This window comes from Andrographis paniculata, unplaced genomic scaffold, assembly GCF_009805555.1.
Source record: "Andrographis paniculata isolate CXL003 unplaced genomic scaffold, ASM980555v1 Contig59END, whole genome shotgun sequence".
NCBI lineage: Eukaryota > Viridiplantae > Streptophyta > Magnoliopsida > Lamiales > Acanthaceae > Andrographis > Andrographis paniculata.
Window position 1 is genome coordinate 6,854,332 of NW_026137594.1, and position 19,670 is coordinate 6,874,001.

At 38.3% G+C, this 19,670-nt stretch overlaps 1 protein-coding gene across 5 annotated transcripts; it reads right to left on the reverse strand.

Moving 5' to 3' along the window:
* Positions 1 to 1,143: 1,143 nt before the first annotated feature.
* Positions 1,144 to 15,752, reverse strand: LOC127257892 (uncharacterized). 5 transcript variants are annotated; one of them, XR_007840178.1, is made up of 11 exons: positions 15,379 to 15,752; positions 12,370 to 12,487; positions 4,746 to 5,063; positions 4,423 to 4,637; positions 4,082 to 4,322; positions 3,766 to 3,972; positions 3,593 to 3,683; positions 3,368 to 3,466; positions 2,959 to 3,269; positions 2,805 to 2,867; positions 2,366 to 2,703 (listed from the first exon to the last, which is right to left on the reverse strand). XR_007840178.1 is itself a non-coding variant. In XM_051284415.1 (6 exons), the coding sequence occupies exons 3-6, from the start codon at positions 5,058 to 5,060 to the stop codon at positions 1,282 to 1,284; spliced, it is 585 nt and encodes a 194-aa protein (XP_051140372.1). In that variant the 5' UTR covers positions 5,061 to 5,063; positions 12,370 to 12,487; positions 15,379 to 15,752; the 3' UTR covers positions 1,144 to 1,281. The 5 variants fall into 5 exon arrangements, 1 of the variants encoding a protein (XP_051140372.1); XR_007840176.1 differs by having other exon boundaries at positions 4,423 to 4,648; XR_007840177.1 differs by having other exon boundaries at positions 4,402 to 4,648.
* Positions 15,753 to 19,670: the final 3,918 nt, after the last annotated feature.

A 19,670-nucleotide genomic window follows, 5' to 3' on the forward strand; every position in this document is an offset into this window, starting at 1 on the left:
CTATTTTCAAAATTCAAATAACCTAAATGCTCACAAGCATTATAAAAAAAAAAAAAAGAGCATCCTTCATCAGACACAATCCCATCAATCTGTGTCTAGTTTTGAAAAAAAAAAAAAGAACTCACAAAAAAAATTAGGGATTCCGTTGAGTCTCATCTTATTTCAAAATTTTTAGGATTTCATCCATAGCTCCTATATGAGTTCTCAATTCTAACTCTATATCGGAAAAATCCATAATTACGACTATAAGATTGTGCTTACTTGGGTTCCGATGACATCACTCAATTTGGACTTCTCGGCGGCTAGCCTCCATGGAAGAAAAAAGGGTATGCAGGATTTAAGTGGCTGCCAGTATTGATTGACACCGTGGTAAACTATCAAAAAATCCAGTGAGAGAAATCGAAGAATTGTGTGAGGGTCACTACCAAAAAAACTATTTTCTGCTACGGCCGGAAATTTTTAACAAAAAGCCAATTTTCATGCAATTTTCGTATTTGCTACGCCTTAGTGACGACTTTTATCCGTAATGTGTACTCGTGTAACGAATATTTTTTGCCACGCACATTTTCGTAACTACTACTCTTGGTCAACGATCCTTATGGCAAGCTTTTTGTTATGATATTTGTTACAAATTTTTGCTCGTAATAAAAAGTCGAGCTTTCCACGCGTGTGCCAGGTCTTTTAGTCACGATATTTGTTACAACAATGCCTCACGTTACCAAAAAATTTTACTTTGATCCCTTGTCAGAGTACGCTTTTTGTTACAATTTTTTGTTACGTCATTGAAGCCATAATAAACAATATATTCTCTTATGGTCACGAAACAGGCCGTAACAAAAATATCCCTTCATATTTGTTACGTCCAAAAACATTTTTTTGTTACATCATTTCATTTTTTGTTACGTCATTTATTTTTTTGTTACGTCATTGAACCCTCAAGAAAAATATCCATTCTTATGGTCACAGAACCGGTCGTAACAACAAACACCAAAACTAACATTTTGTTTCGTCATTTCTCATTTTTGTTACGAAAAAATAGCGTCTCATAAAAAAGAGTAGTTGTGGAAGTTGAATTTGTGCGTAACAAATTCACATGTTGTGATATTTCTTATACAACCATGCTATAAATATAAAGATCGGCCATAATTAAAAACAATAAACACTATAAGGAAATCCCAACATTGGATATTAACATAACAATATTTACTAGTCGATGTCCTCCACCAAACAACAAAGTAAATTAACCCATCAAACAAGGCTAGCAACATCTCCACTTCGACATTATGTTCCGCCAAACACAAGCATTTCAAATATCCAACCTAGTAATAAGCAAGTGGGGAAATCCATCAATCCATAGCAACAATTCTTACCACACAAAAGATACATCCAAATGTCTATGCATCTATTCCATAGGTATTTCACATAGCCATGAGAACTTACCATCCAAGCAGATCCACGACATGCAATTGATAATGCAAACAGAGGCAAAGCATAAAGGAACCGGTCGATATGCTTCAGGGGTGGCGCATGAGCTGCAATTACCAAAAAAATAAGGTTTAGTTTAAGTAATAATTATTTTAATTTTGGAAGCCATACATGAAAGTTGTGAAAGTAGATCCATACATCCTTATAGTTCCACTCAATAGAATTTTAATCGACCATCTCGCGAAAGGTAGTCGCCCCAGCAATTGTCGGCAAAATAAGGGGTGTGTCTGGGACTGCAGCGGATGTAACGAAAACCTTGACCAGGGAAAGTGTGTCACCTACAACATTCACAAGAGCAATTTAAAAGTATGTAGTTCACCGTATATATCAACATATTAAACTGTATGTATAAATATGTCATAAATCATTTGAAGTGTATATTTCCCAACTTATGTACCACGAGTATGTACATTCGGACATGTACTACGATACACGATATTTTACCCATTAATTAGGCACCAAGCTACACTACTTTCTAATTTTCAATGCGTTTGCAACTCGAACTATAAACCAATCATCCACCAATAAAACCTACGTAAAGCAGCAGATCATGTACAATATTAAAATAATAATTTCAATAATTAATAAATCCTTATGGTTACCCCCAAATAGGACTGCTCCATGTATGTGTTGTAGTATCACGCCATTGGAGATTAATTATCATTTATGCACTAAATATGAGCAGACCCCCGCAGATGAGTTCAAGTTCAGAGTAACGACCACTGATAAATCAAAATTTATGTTGGTGATCCTCATCACATAAAAACCTATAGTGTGTAGGTCGGGACTACACAAATACTCAATAATAAAGCAACCATTCGTTGGTTTTGGGACTGTAGTGTGCACCTAAATAGTATAATAACATCATAGCCATACACAATGTCATGTCAGCGATCAAAAATATAAGATCAGCAAAAAATCAGCATTACACCAACATAGCCACTGTCCCTACAATAACAATCTATATATACAAAATACTCTAACTGCTACATATGTAAAATTAAAGATCTCCATACTTAATAAAACCATAATCAACTGCACTATGAGACCTGTACGGTCACAACATCGACAATGTAGTATGAACATTATATTGAAGGATTCAAAGAAAAAATTCAAGGCACAATGCCACGAACTTGGTGCAGGGGGGCTAAGCAGAAGTCCCTCAGAAACAACTTTCTTCTCTCCGGTACGAGATAATATAAGCACAAGGGTGCCAACCTACAATAGAGATTGTAAAAGAGTTGGAAGCATACAGGTTGGAAATGAAGGTTAGCCTAAAGTTGAAACTTAGTTAACTTTAGAGTTTCCGAAAATCATACCGTCATAGGTTATTCGGAGACAGGCCTAAGAAGCTCAGAGACCGTATCAATACGAGTTGTGGCCTATGAAGAATAAACAGATCGTAGTGAATTTTTAGCCATTCAAAGCTCGTGGGATGCAATTACAGAAAATATGAATATTAAGAATACTTACAGATGGGCCACTAACTACTCCGGAGTTTCTGTGCATGAATGCATACACATCAGCCTTGATGGTTTTCGACTCAGCCATCGTTGCCTTAAAATCTCTGCAAGTCCGCTCTGCATTTCTTCCTACCTTTGCTGGAATGCTACATTATCTGTTAAACCAGTTGCATCACTGCGGAGATGAGCTGAACTGGCGGCACTGTCAACCTTTGAGCATTTTTTGCTCTTTCCCCCAACAGCCCATGGGTAAAGAGTCTCCCGAACAGCCGGAGTCCACCCTTCCGGGGGAATCTTGTTTAGCTCATTCTGCAAATATGTCTACAACAAAGGAATCAAGTGAGGCCGACCTTGCACGTATAGTTATAGAGGTAATTAATGTCTAAATTGTATTAACGTAGGGAATGAATTTATTATACCAATATCTTTTCGGTTTGTTGATTGTATGTTCCCTTGCCTTGTGTCCGACTGGATATCCATATCTCTAAACTGTCGGGGTCCTTCCCCTTCGCCTTGATCTGCATCAACACAAGGCAATGCGTCATTGAAAAACCCATCAACTATACAAAAGGAAAACGTATGGATAGAGCATAACATAGAAACAAAGAAATTTGGACCGATTACTTAATTGTAATAAAAGGTACCTCATCGGCGAGAGTCGTGAAGGACTTCCGCCCAGTACGATGCGGGAAGCTTCTTTTTTTGTACGTTAGATGCATTTTTCTTGGATTGAAGCTACATATATACGAATTATTTAGATCTCAAATAGGACTCTGCCAATATAATATTCAAATTACTGTTCGTCTCTATTGCATACCTTAACCTTTTCGTCCTGCCAGTACTCGACCAACTTCGGCCATTGATCAGCCACAATCCAGCTTGAAGGAACCTTTTTCAATGCTTTGTTATCATCCTGGATTGGGATGAAGTAAGTTGATTTGATGCTGTATTTCCAATGCCTCCGAACCTCCCTTAAGTCAGCCAAGACCACTTTCTCTGCTAAGTTTGGTAATCCGTTGTTGCTCTGGTAGGACATGTGGCGTGGTTATCGCCCCATCCAGACAAGATAGTATGGGATTAAATAGAACTCTAAAAAAATTGAAGGAATTTATAATTAATGAATGTTGCATCACCTGAACCTCCATCCATGCACCCTGTCTCTTTGTCTCCGGTATTTTAGCAAATGTCTGGTAATGCAGAGGAAGTCGAGCTCCATTGCGCGCAATAACCCCAATAGCAGTCTTGTACTCATTTACGTCAGGTCCAACAATGCTTTTTCCATCCGTCGATGTAAATACAAGCATCTTGTGATCTTTTCCTCATCCATGTGGCATTCTCGCTACCCCCTTCCCTGTTTCTTCTTTGAGGAACCAACTAATACAAAAAAGATATTACATGTTATTATAAGGCGCGTGTGTAGCACATTCGTCATTAGTTAATGCAAGACATAAACTGTCAAGGATGATTTCCAAACCGCCATCTGATGTTATCCCATCCAAGTGTGTGCCATATCGCCCGCCTCTGTGTCTTCCATCACCAGAAGGTCGGGCCCCAATTCCCCATCCAAGAACGGCATATCACTCTCTGCAGTCTCCATGTCTTGCATCGGTGGGATTGTTTCGTCATCTACTTGTGTGAGGGGTATTGTCTCATCCTCATCCTGCATGGGTGCATTTGGTTCAAGGGAAGCTGGGATATCCCTAGCATTATGTTTTTGTTGGGTTTAATACTGTCAGCACATTACGGACTTATGTCAATGACAATTAGGAACCAATCTACGCAAAAGAACAACATTACCTCTGCAGGCCCCTGCGAATCCTGAAGCACTGCCTGTCGAACAGACGATGTCGTTGATTTGGTGGGAGCATGTATATTGCCCCCTTTCTCCCACTCTGATGTGATGGAGCGAATTTGCCGGAGCAATGGTGAGACCCGCGTTCCCTTTCGTTTTGTCATTTTTTTTGCAGTTTTCCACATAGGTGATGGGTTCCTGCTAGCTACATTAGTTCCATCTACGGGGCTGTTGCGTGCGGATGCCCGGGTAACATGTCTTACGGGCGAGCCAGTCAGATCTTGGGACCCTCCTACGCCACCTCGTTGAGTTTTTGCCATAACCTACAACATATAAGCATTATGGAGTTGTGCGAAACAACACAAAAGTCACAACATAATAAAACAAACATTGCATGTAGCTAACGAATAACATACAACGATAGAAAACAGAGTTGATGAAACGAGATGATTGACTCAAAGTTGTTACCTAAGGCGTACTTGAACCGATACACCCTTACGACAAAAGTACCATATGTTGAGATGTGAAATTTATTCTGATGCTGGAGCTCAAAAAGGAAGTGTGGTTGTCACACTGTCAAAATGGGGGCGTTCACTAGGCAATATTTATATACAATAAAAAATGCTTGCTTTCTTCCTTCACCACTTAGCAAATTCATCTTTGGAGGTTTCCTCCGAATGCCGAGCTGAAATCTCTGCATTGTCAATTTGTGTTGTTCCATCAAGTAGCTGACCCTCAACGTCTTCCCTTAGCCAATAGTCGGCAGCTTCTCTGGTGTTGCCTCCGTCGTCTAAATCAAACCTAGTACTGAATCTATGATCGATTGTACTATACACATCATATGTGTCCCGCCGAGTCACCGGAGCAACAACACTCCAGTCCTCCTGAACCGGGTCTGCAATGTACCAAACTTGATTGGCTTGGGTTGCTTGGACAAATGGCTTATCAATGGGCAAGTTCTTCGGGTACATCAGATGATTGAAGTTCACAAGCTTTTACTTGAACTCATCTTCTTTAACACCTCTCTCTGGATCCACCCAATCATATTTTAAAAGAAGGTACTTCTGTAGATTGTCATAGTACACCTCTACAATGTCTGTAACAATTCCGTAATATGCAACAGAACCTTCTCGTGGGTTATGGTCCTTAGCGGAGGCGTAACTTATTGTATCTGTTGTAACCATAACACCTGCACATTGTGTCATCTTTTCCGCATCCCGATCTTTAACCTGATAACGTATTCCATAAACAATGCACGAAGAGTACCGTTACACTACACGATGGTCCACGGGCCAATGCACGTATCCAATCCGAGATTGGGCAGACATCGTTATGCGTTGGATCATCTACCTACATTTGACGTAAAGTAGTTGATGAACACTCATGGTTTCTATATTGTTTTTGGGGCGATCCCGTGTAGGGTTACTCTTAAAGGATACTCACGTATGATTGAAATCATGATGCAAATTGTTCGTTGTGTTGGCGCTGCACCTCACGTGGAGGTGCGCGACCTCGACTGGACCTAATAGTGTCAACGTGAATCCTACAGTGCAAAAAGAAAATTGGAATATATTGAACATCAATAAAGAATGCATACAAGTATTGTGAAGTTGAGGTGAAATAACCTTCGTATCAGACTTATTGCATCTACATTTCCTAGGATGTAACCATGAATCTGACGCATCGTATTGTAATCAAGGTTAAACCTAGAACCAAATAATCCTTTCTCGTGTTGTGTCCCTTCTTCATTACCTTGAACACCCCGGTTCTCTTTGGTCTCTATGTCCCCGAGATATCTTGAGCAGAAGGTCACACACTCTTCCATAAGGTATCCACGTGCAATAGAACCCTCAGGTTGGGCTTGATTCCGTACATATCTCTTCAGAGTACCAAGGTACCTCTCAATGGGATACATCCATCGGTACTGCACCAGACCGTTGACCATTGCCTCCTCAGCCAAGTGGATTGGCAGATGCTCCATCACATCGAAGAATGAAGGTGGGAATAGCTTTTCAAGGTGGCATAATGTCAACGAAACTCTTTCTTGTATTCGCTCCAGCTCATGAACTATGTTGCTAGTTGAGCACACAGACTTGAAGAAGTTACAAAGTTCAATCAACACGAGCACAACATTCTTGGGAAGACACCTGTACGAAGTGATGAAGTGGCACCTTTAATTATATTAAGAGGAAGCGTGATGGGTTAAGTAATATAATTGTGTTACAAGGGTATACCGTCGGGCTGCAATAGGAAGAAGTCGTTGCATAAGAATGTGGCTGTCGTGGCTCTTAAGACCCCATAGTAGTTGTTGTTGTACCCTAACACGACGCGATAAGTTCGAACTGAATCCATAAGGTGGTCGTAGATCCTTCAACACATATAGGAAGATTCGTTTTTCTGGGTTACTCAGTGTACATAGCAGCAGACAAGTATATAGAATCCCTCGGGCCGGAGACCGGGTGCAAAGAATTGCGTATTTGCAGTAACTGCAAGTCTTTCCTTGTGTTATCCTTTGTTTTTCCTTTAGTCCCCAACAATGTATACAATACATTCTCACACACATTCTTTTCAATGTGCATCAAGTCGAGGTTGTAACGTACTTCGTTCTCGGCCCAATAAAGGAGCTCGAAAAGAATGCTATTTTTTTCCATGTACGTTGGTACACATCTACCTCCCGGATATGCTTTCGGGATCTCTGTGCAACAACCTTCTGAATCAGATCAACCTTACGGTACTCAGTTCGCACATCCTGAAGCTGCTGGAGCAGTTCATTGGAAGTCAAACAAGACGGTTTTGTCTCAAAGTCCATCATACCGTCAAATGCATGCTTATCATAGCGCATTTTATGCCCACTCGGTAGGAACCTTCGATGCCCACAATAGCTATATTTGTGGCCATTTTTAGATACCTGGAATGAGTTTTCACACCACAAACAGGACATGCATTCGCCCCACGAGTTGGCCACCTTGACAACATGCCATAACCTGGAAAATCACTGATGATCCACAACAACGCAGCTCGCATCTGGAAGTCCTCCTTGCTTTTCGCATTGTATGTCCGAACACCATCATACCAAAGCTCCTTCAACTCATCCATCAAAGGTTGAAGGAAAACGTCGATCCAATCCCCAGGGCCATGCGGACCATCTATAATTGTAGAAAGGATGAACGATGGTTGCTTCATGCATAGCCATGGTGGTAAATTATATATCACAAGTACTACGGGCCAAATGTTGTAGTTGACGCTTATATTTCCAAAAGAGTTGAAACCGTCGGTGGCCAACCCAAGGCGTACTTTGTGAACAGCAAATGTGGTGTACCGATGATCAAACCCCTTCCACACATGACTATCTTCTGGCTGACACATCTTGCCATCATCGACACGCCCTTCGGCATGCCATTGCATAGAAGATGCAGTTTTGGAAGATAAGAACCATCTCTGCAATCGGGGAATCAACGGAAAGTACCTCAACTTCTTCACGGGAGATCTATCTTTACCCTGTGTGAATCTTTTTTCCCCACACACAACATAAGCATCACGGTGAACATCTTCCCCGATAAACAACATGCAATTGTTGATGCATGCATGGATAGTCTTGAATGTGAACCCCAAGTCCTTCGTGATTCTTTTAGCCTCGTAGAAGTTCTTCGGGAGGACAACATCGTCTGTAAGTGCATCCCTTAACAAATCTAACAAAAAGTCAATAGATTTATTAGACCAGTGGCACAAAACCTTCAAGTGCAAAAGGCGAGCGATAAACGAGAGTCTGCTCATTTTTTTTATGCCAAGTAAAGTTGCTCCCCTACTGTGGGTGTTTCAATAGTGCAAGGTTCCACCATCGCATCCTGCTATGTGTCAACTTCTTCCTGACTTTCCACGATCTCGCCACTCACATCGATCCAACCCTGGGGTCTGACTCGACATACTGCCAACCAATCAGCCTTGTCCTTTTTCATACTTGGGAATGGAAGATAACATACCTGTGTCGTTTGTATTGCAAGTATGAACGATTCATAAGTATGGAGTTTTTTCTTTTTATTGACCTCCACCAAATTGTATCTTCCATGCTTCTTCGTTCCAACACCGGAAGTTGGATTATATCACTCGCAATTAAAGACAGTACATCGCTTGATCGGTAGTCCTGGAAATTCAATCTCCAAAATTTCTTGAATATGACCGTAATACTCTAAACCCCCACCATCAACACAAACTCCACTATTGTATGAAGCCTTCTTTGCACCGTACTTTTTGGTGTAGAAACGATGACCATTAATGAAACACTTATTATACCTAGTGACCTCCACCAACGGTGTGAAATGTGTTCATAAATTTTTGGAATGTTGTCTTGTTCAGTAACCTGCAATGTATGATCGATTATATTACACTGATTGTTTAAGATGAGGTTAGAGCGACATAATGGTAAAACACACGTATTGGGCAAAACAGGAGGTGAAATTCCTTTGTAAGTGCGAGGCAACCTCGATGTCTCATATTAAGGGATGTTCTCGCTTCAACGTCTCTTCGAAGATCCTAAATTTGAAAAGTCATAAATCAGATTTTTAACGGTAGTTCTATTGAATACCTTAATATTTTTAAGTGTACATAAACTTACGAGATGAAGGTATCACATTCGGGAACATTGAGTAGAAAGTATGCTTGTATTGCTTTCCTTTCATGAGGCAACAAATACCACTTCTTCGGCTTGCCTTGCAAGCGGCAAGGATGTGAGAATACTTTTATCCCAATATCTGGAGTTAATCTCGATCCTCCATCATCCTGTCTAGGCACATTTCTTCCACGTGTGAACACATGTTGTTCGAAGTAATGAGAGCAAAAAAAACTAGCCTCCCGATTTAGGAAAGAATTGACAATTGAGCCTTCAACTTGTGCCTTATTATTCACCATATGCTTCAAACGATATATAAATCTGCATCCATTTGAAAAAGTTGTTTTATTTATTTGCTACAATTGTATAGGTCTTTTTAACTTACTCTAAGGATCGAGATATTACCTCTCAAAAGGATACATCCAACGAAATTGAACTGGGTCTGCTATTCTTGCCTCATAAGGCAAATGTACCGGCAGATGTTCCATACTGTTGAAAAACCCGGGTACAAATATTGTCTCCAACTTGCAAAGAATGACAGGAATCTCATCTTCTAGAAGTTCCATATCTTTCAATGAAACTACCTTTGATGTTAGACGTCTGAAGAAGTTACTCAACTCTGTAATGGCTTCCCAAATCTTTTTTGGCAACAATTCTCGAAAGCCAATCGGAATCAGACGTTGCATGAATACTTGACAATCGTGGCTTTTCATGCCAAACATCTGATATTTGCTCATGTTGACACATTGTCCCAAGTTGGACATATATCCATCACGCATCTTCAATTGTTCAACCCAAGTTAGAAACTCTTTTTTACGCATGTTATCCAATGTATATGCAGCAACAGGTTAGCATTTTCTAATGTTATCAAATTCTAGCTCTTTTCTATCACAAAACTCAGTCATATCTGCCCGTGCCTTAGCATTATCTTTAGTCTTACCCTTCACGTCCATCACCGTATTGAAAATATTTTCGAAAACATTTTTCTCAACGTGCATCACGTCAATATTGTGACGGATCTGCAAGTCAGACCAGTATGGAAGGTCCCAAAATATACTTCTTTTCAGCCACCCACACACCTGCGAAAGCCTTCTATTTATATCTGTCGCTTCTGGCTCGGTTACTTTTAGGAAACCATACTAATCAATCTCTCTAATTTGCTCTTCACCGGATTTTACACGTGGAGGAGGTATCCTTTCTATATTCCCCTTCTTGAACCTCTTCCTGTCCGATCGATAAGGATGGTCGTTTGGAAGAAACCTGCGATGTGTATCAAACCTGGATTGCTTACATCCTTTCGGTAGATAAAAAGCTTTTGTTTGATCTTGACATATTGGACATGCTGTTTTTCCGGAAGTACCCCATCCAGACATCATAGAGTATGCTGGTAGATCTCCTATATATGAAAATATATAGATTCAATATAGATCATGTTATTTTTGCAAATGAATAAGACATAATTACTGAAAAGATGCTTACCTATAGTCCACAACAACACAGCCTTCAAAATAAAGTTTTCCTTCCGAGAGGAATCAAATGTTTCAATCCCATTGATCCACAAAGTCTTCAATTCTTCAATCAACGGTTGCAAGTAAATATCGATCTTCTGTTTCGGTTACGCCCCCCCAGGCACCACAAGAGATATAAATAAGTACTTGTCTTTCAAACACATATTAGGAGGGAGGTTATATGGTGTCACAATGACAGGCCAACATGAGTATTGTCTTCCTGACTGGCCAAATGGTTGAAATCCATCTGTGCAAAGTCCTAATCGAACATTTCTTGGCTCAACTCCAAATGAAGAGTATTTCGCATCTAAAATTTTCCACGCCGCTGAGTCACATGGGTGGCACATATCATCGGCGTTCGCATGTCAATAACCCGCATGCCAACACATATGTGATGCTGTCTGAGAGGACACGTACAACCTCTTAAGCCTCGGTGTGATCGGGAGATAAAACATATATCTGATAGGCACCATTTTCCTATTCTTTTCTATATACTGTGATTTTCCACATATATTACATTGATCCAAATCTACATCCTCCTTCCAGTATAGCATACAACCAAATGGACAACAATCTATCTTCTCACACGGTAAGCCTAATCCCTCAATCAATTTTTTTTGTTTCATAGAAGCTTTCTACGAAACAGTTGCCCTCGGGCATCACATCATGCATAAGCTGGCACTGGACATCAAACCATCTTTCAGACAAATTGAAGTCAGCCTTAATATTCAACATTCTTGCCACAGCAGACAACAACGTTGCCTTCGTACAACCAGGCCATAGTTCCTGATCGGCTGCTTGAAGGAGTTCGTACAGTTTTTTTATCTTATGGGTTAGGTTTTTCATCCTGCACTACGTGTGCCTCAAATGTGGGCCCTCCGGCATCCATCACCATTTGAGTATAATCCCCCATCCTTGGATCAACTATATTTTCAACTCTCAATGGTTCATATTGTTGTGAGCTACCACTTCCATCATGTTTCTCACCATGACATGTCCATTTATCGTACTTTGGTACAAAACCTCTAGAGTACAGATGATATTTGACATCATCTACTGCTAGAAACCTGATATTCTTACAACGCTTGCACGGACAACGTATAGTATTGTCAATCTTATAAATATCTGGGTTGTTCATGCAGTAATTCAAAAATTCGTTAACCCTATTAGTAAAGTCTCTGTTTAGAATACCATTGTGCATCCTGTCATACATCCAAGCTCGTCATGGAGCTGTCATGTCTAAGTTACTCGCCTCTGAAATAATATTTATTGCACAAGTAAAAATTCTTCATCAATTCGATGACAATCAACCATTGAAATCTCCAAAATTGAAACAAAAAATTTACACAAATCTTTGTAATTGATCAAAGTAATCTACAATACAAAGATCATCCAATGTTGTAATCATTCTTCCAATCACAAATTAAACCTAATATATAATCTGAAAGCTCATGATTTATAACTCAAATTCAAATACCATAAAATGATAAATATACATAAATATATATGTATTACCTTTGTTCTTGACAAGGATAAAAGTGCAATTGGATTTCGAGAAATAAAGGATCTTGATTTCTCCAGGCGGCATAAAAAAATAGTCGAGCTTATAAACGTCTAACAATTTCTTCAACAACTACAAAATAAGAAGAGACATATTAAAGTCCAATAAAATATTTATTACTTTAAAAATAATCTAAAAGTGTGTTTAATTAGATGTAATAATATATTTTTTATATCAAAAAAATTGGATGAATTACATTAAATACAAAATATCAAAATATTTTTGAAGATCTTAATGTAGCCTTGTATATAATGGTGTACTATGAGCCGTTGGTGCTATATATATATGTTTATTTATTTATATTATATGATTGCAATGATGAGACAAAATGTGTGTAAGCACATTTAGAATAAAAGGGTATTTAATATATACTGTGCAGAGCAAAACATAAAAGTCAAAGAATTTATATATAGAAATGTGTATGTATGTATTGCTTGCACAATCTACAGCGAAACTACAACTAAACAAACCTTTGTAGGCTTCATATATATAGAAATTTTTGCTATGTTGATAATGACCAAAATCCAAACTTACAAAACCTAGAATGCAAATAACAAAACTAAGACAAAAGATACGCCTACATACACAACATAAAGGCCTATTTGTTTATTTTTTATATATGTATTTAATTTTAATTTTTTTTTTGTTATAAAATTAACTTTTACTTATATTTTATTATAATTTATATCATTTTACAATATATCAATATTTTTTAAAAATATTATTTAAAATTATCTGTTTATTAATAATTTATATCATAACAACAATAAGAAGTAAATAAAAGATGAACAAACAGCAATTACTTCCTCAACCCAAACAGCTACTTCCTAAACCTCTGGTATCAAACAAGTGATGGAAACAGAATCATCGAAGTGAGCAGATGTGGCACTTTTGGGAAAGTGATAAAAAAATAAAAACACAGTAGACAGAAAACTCCAACAACATAAACCAAAGAGAAAACACATCCACACTCTCTCTAAAAACCTAAATCCGTGCAATCATGAGCAGCAGCAGAGGAGAAAAACAAAAACGGGCAAGAAGATAACCCATCCCTGTATTATTTAATTTCTAATCTTTAATGCTTTATTTTGTAAGCAGAGGGGACTCTCTGTCGTTTCTTCGAGGCTGAAGGAGAACACAAAATACAGACAACCAGTAAAACAAAATTAGTGGCCAGACATTAATTATCTTCATCACTTTGGCTACTTAGCTCACCATTTCATTTGTATTTTCAATGTTTCTGCCTAGATACATACATAGATCACTATCTCACTACCATTCTCTCTCTTTCCTTCTCCCTCTCTCTCCTCATCACTACTTCATTATTATCAAATGATTTTTTTCTTCCTTTACATTTTTTTTCACTGATTTTCGGGGGAGATGTCACTTTCCCTTTTTTTAAATTTTTTTGAAGATATACTACAAGATCCAATATTGCTAACAGAGCAGTCACTTTTATTCAAAGAAACCCTTAAAAAAGGTGTTGCGTATCATCAGAGCTTCCTTAAGAAAGATGAGAAAAAGGCAAATTAAAGATTGAGTCGAATGAAATTAAGGCAAAGGGCAGTCAGTAGTATAGGTGAATTAAGGCTTTTGAAAAATCTTTTCTTGAAACAGATCTGAATTCTTGCCATGGAATTGTTACTACTGCTCTAGAACAGCTAAAGCCTAAGCTCTGTATAAAGCAAATGGGAGCAAATTAAAGCATAATGAGATGTAAAATTAAAGTCTAGACCTTTTCCATACCCCACCCGTAAGACTTGATCAACACTTTCTATTGAATTCCATAATTTTGGATTCATATCACAAACTAACAAACTTTTTGCAACATAGCACCTACGAAGGAGAAATGTTGTAAAAGGATATGTAAATATTTTTCTTCAACAGAGATGCCTGCGCTTTCGAAATATTTTTCAATGTCGAAGAGGAAGTTGTGCACCTCCTATTTGCTGTACAATTGTAGTTAAAAACACAAGCTCACACTTGATTCCCCTGTAAGGGCACAAGTCATTGCCCTCTTAAATCATCCTAATTTTTGGTGAAACTTCCTCTCAACATCTCAAAAGGTTTTAGAATATCAGTTATGCCCGCCAATTTAAACTACGATACCAAGGTACACCATGTGGCTAACATACTCACACGATCATGTCTGTCTTGCAATCTCACATAATTGGGTTAGTGGTGAGATCACGATCCTGTTCCTCAAGACATCTAAAAACCTACGACCCAACAAAAGTAAAATAACAGCACACTTGTTAAGAAGTAAGCTATACATCAACTAAAAACTGTACAAACTTATGCAGATAGGTGATCTCAGAGAACCTCACCATTGTTATCCATTCTTTAATCCTCAAATTCAATGGATATATTAGAAAATAAAATCTCAGAATTTGACCGGACACTAAAAGGCCAAGAAAATGCACGAAGTGGTGAACAACACCAGAGCCCCATCTCCACTAGGTATAACATCAACAACCTATTTGCAGGATAAGATCATATTTACAAGTAGAACCTAAGGCCTAAATGTCTAAAACATCGAGTATTGCACGGTGGACAGCCCCTGGATAGACTGTCAACTATGTTTCAGAAAGTAGTGGAAATGAACAAGATCACATTACAATTCTCTTTGTTTATGGAAGCAATCCTACATTGTCCATATCATTCGACTACGACTATTACCACCACCTAGCAGGAGGATTCATTGGGGTACCATGACTGTCATTACAAGGAATTACATCCAATGCGAGTAATTCCAGAAACAGTAGTTTTGAATAGCTCACATTCAATCTTTAAGTGTATAACAACATAACAATTTCAGCCTAGTGTTAGATTAAGTAACAGAGCCAATCTAGAGGTGTCTAGCTAAGGCCAAGAACTAGTCCAAGCAATATTTTAACAAACATAATCCACAAAACACAAATTTAGAAAAGTAAATAAATAAATAATCTAGAAAACCTACTTACTCTGAATTAAAAAAATGCGCAGTGGAAATTAGCAGCAAGAACAAATCAGATGAACGAGGAGAGATTAGAAATTAAAATCTGCAGAAAAAGCCATGAAAGCGAGTGTGAAGGAGGTTTAGGTTGATCAACCATTAAATAATATAAAAACTATTATATATATATCTTTCACTCATCGGTGGTGCTTCCAGATAGAATCTAAGAGCCATTGCCACCGAAGACTGTTGCCTGGCGTTCAAAGCACCACCACCACCGTCGCTATCAAATGCCAAAAATTAACCGCAGCAGTCTAGAATGATGTATAGCACGCGAAGATTGAGAACGGGTAGGTTAAGACTTGTTCATCAGCTTTGAAGAATAGCCCGTTTCAAACTCAAGTTCCGGTTTGAACCAGAACTGTAATTGAACCGAACTATAACCTACCGGTTCCAAAGGAAGGTGGCGAAGAAGCACAACAGACTTATTATTATAGTAGTAATTTTTTATAAAATTAAAATAATATTAACATTAATAAAAATAAATATTTATTAAATATTTATATTTTAAATTTTATAAATTTGATTAAATAATTATATTTAATTTAAATTATATTATTATTTAATACATTAATATTTTTAATAATTAATTTGTAATTTAAAATTATTATTTTAATTATTTTTATATAGAGTGATAATTTAACTAATTAATTATTATTTAATAATTTTTAAAAAATAAATAAATAATAAATATATATCTAAATAAAATTAAAATTGAAATTAATTATTTTTAAATAATATTTAAATTTAAGAAAAGGAAAATAAAAAATATATTAAAAAATAATTACTCACGGAATTTAATTCCATGGGTTATTCCATCGTTAATTACTCACAAAGCTATATTTTGTGAATAATTACGTGAGTAAATGTTTTATTCCGTATGTATTATACACGGAATGAATTTCCGTTTGTAATTTCATCCCTAATTACTCATGTGAGAAATTTTGTAAGTAATTTTGTTCCTAATTACTCACAAAATTATTTTCGTAAGTAATTTCATGAGTAACCAAGACATATTACTCATGGAAATAATTCCGTGAATAATTTCCGTGAGTAATTTGCTCTTTTCTTGTAGTGTTTGGAACAGTTGAATTTGTGCGTAACAAATAAACCTGTTGTGATCTTTCTTATACAACCATGCTATAAATATTACGATCGGCCATAATTGCAAACAATAAACACTATAAGAAAATCCCAACATAGGATATTAACATAACAGTATTTACTAGTCGATGTCCTCCAGCAAATAACAAAGTAAATTGACCAATCGAACAAGGCTAGCAACATCTCCACTTCGACATTATGCTCCGTCAAACACAAGCATTTCAAACATCCAAACTAGTAATAAGCAAGTGGGGAGATCCATCAATCCATAGCAACAATTCTTACCACACAAAAGATACATCCAAATGTCTATGCATCTATTCCATAGGTATTTCACATAGCCATAAGAACCTACCATCCAAACACATCCACGACATGCAATTGATAATGCAAATAGAGACAAAACATAAAGGAACCGGTCGATATGCTTTGGGGGTGGCGCATGAGCTGCAATTACAAACAAAATAAGGTTTAGTTTAAGTAATAATTATTTAATTTTGGAAGCCATACGTGAAAGTTGTGAAAGTAGATCCATAAATCCTTATAGTTCCACTCAATACGAATCTTCCTTTCGTAATGAAAGCCCCTTTGTTTGGTAGTGACTCAAATTAAAAACTGTCAACATAAAATTATGGACGATTCTTATACAGTAGTTGGCCGAATGCTATCATCTGAGTTACGAAAGATAGTATTATGTAAGGATTTGAAAAGATGTTATTGGCAGGAATTCGAATGACCGAAAGGTTTCTTTGTGTGGTTGCAAATAGCTGATTTATATGCATATGATTAAGCCTAAATTCATACTATTGTCGCTGAAATTCGTCGATGACGGCCTAATAAATCTAGGCCTGTCGAAATCGACAATAATCAGGTTCCTCGGCCTACTCAAGAAAGTATCCGGGGTAAGTCTCGTGATCAAAATGAATCGATGGAAAAATAATATAGGCATTGCTATGTTGAAGTATGAAGAAGACAGAGAAAAAAAAAAACGTAGAAGAAAAAATAATTAAGGAAGAACTTGAATTAAATTGGACAATTAATACTAGCAATAGAATATGAAAAAAATAATAATGCAAGGACATGAAATAAATTGCAGGAATGAGATTTGAATTATGCAGGTGTGTTGATCGGGTGATGTTTCTTTTTCTTGTTTATCTCTCTTCCCTTTTGCCTTTTTATAGGCATTTCCAAAGATTTTCTCCACCTTAGGAACAACTCTTTTTCACTCCTCCACTTTCCTTTATCCGTAGTTGTAAGACTCCTTCGCGCTTGGTCCTACTAGGGTTATTGGGCCTGTTTTATGGCTTCTGGCTGGACTGAACAGCAAACTTTTTAAGCCTATTTGCTTGGGCTACCAATTTGGCTTTCATTTGGACTTGGTTGCTTCTCCTCCGGGCCGATTTTGTTGAGCTTTGGCCTGTTTCTAGTTTATCCGGGCTGGACTTAAAATTATTTTTTTTTCGGATAACAAATGCCCCCCCCCCACAAGAATATTTTTGACGAAAGTGTCTTTTGCAGTCCAAAATTATTTTGGTTGATGTGTTGATATTTTCCAAACAAACACTTCCGTATGCGTTGCCCAGAGAAGTTTTTTCACTAGCTTCCACACCACCGTCATCATTCTTTTCTTCTCCAGTGGAAGAAAGGACCATTTCCTTCGTTCCTAGTGAGAGAAAATCCTTATATCTTCTCAAATGGCCTCATCCGTAGTACCTCGATTGACCTGTCTGATGACCTGCTAGATACAGAGGTCCGATCCTCCGTGATATCCTACTTTGCTGGTTGGAATCATATGTTTTGAGCATCGCCAGGAGCTGTTCTGGGCTGTTGTTGAGTGAGACATTCTTCGAGATCCCAAAATGATGGATAAAAAGGCTTTAGATGCTTCCCGTTAGTGAACACTATCCCTCAGCCGGTCGTAATGGTCTTTGGTATGCCGAACGGTGAATAATATTATTCTTGATGAATTGAATAAAATGATCCAGCTGTACCTGGACCAACGGGACAACCTCTACCCATTTCGTAAAATAATTGGTGGCCACGAGAATGAATACATGTCCCTTTTATGATGGCTGATGGATTTTACCAATGATGTCCATTGCCCATCCTCGAAAGGGCCACGATTGAGGATTGAATGAAGTTCCTTGGTCGGGGTGCGTTGTAAAGGGCCATGGCATTGGCATGAAGGACATCCCCGGGCATAATCGATACAATCCTGCGAGATCTGGGGTTAGAAGTATCCATACCGGAGGATAGTCCATCTCATAATCGGGCCAGCCCTGTGTGTACCTATGATTCCCTCGTGTACTTTGGCCATCACTTTCATCGCTTCATCTCGCCCCAACCATCGCGCCAATGTTCCATGAGTTCATCGGTGATAGAGTTCACCATCAATGCACGTATATTTCAGAAAATATCCCGCATGTGTCTCGAACCAACTTTTCCGGGGTTTGGCAGTGCCTCGAGGAGCTCCGTGCGCCAATCTACAACCCTGTTGGTATTTAAGCATTCAAATTTAGTGGCTGGTTCCGCCGCTCGATACCAGGATGCCCATTGAGCAAGGTTGCTTGCTTCCGAATTCTCCTCACGGGGGATGTCGTCTAGTATCACCTCTGTAAGCTGTTGGAGCAGGTCGTGCACCTCCAAGAGGAGTTTCTGGAGTCGCAGGTATTTGCATTTAAGTTCTGTTACGTATGAAATTTATAATTAGGTTAAAAAGTCCAAGTTAAAAGAAAAAAATGGGCCTATAATTGGGTTTGTTGGACTGATTAAGGAGTGTTGCGAGAAAATCAGGTGAAATAGATATATTTCTAAGGAAATAGCGGGTCGAAAGGTCCGCAGGTTGGAAGGTCTGTGGGTCGGAAGGTCCACAGGTCAGAAGGTCCACGGGTCGAAAAGTCTACGGGTTGGAAGGTCTGCAGGTCGGAAGGTCCGCGGGTCGAAAAGTCCGTAGATCGGACAGTTTACAGGTCGGGAGGACCAACAAGTCGGGTGGTCTGTAAGTCGGGAGATTTGCGGCTGGACCAATAAGTCGGAAGGTTTGTGGTCGGACCAACAAGGCGGAAGGTCTGCGGTCGGTCCAAGAAGTCGGAAGATTCGTGGTTGGATAGGCAAATCGGTTGGTGTGGAGGTCGGATACTGTTGAGAGTGAGTGAG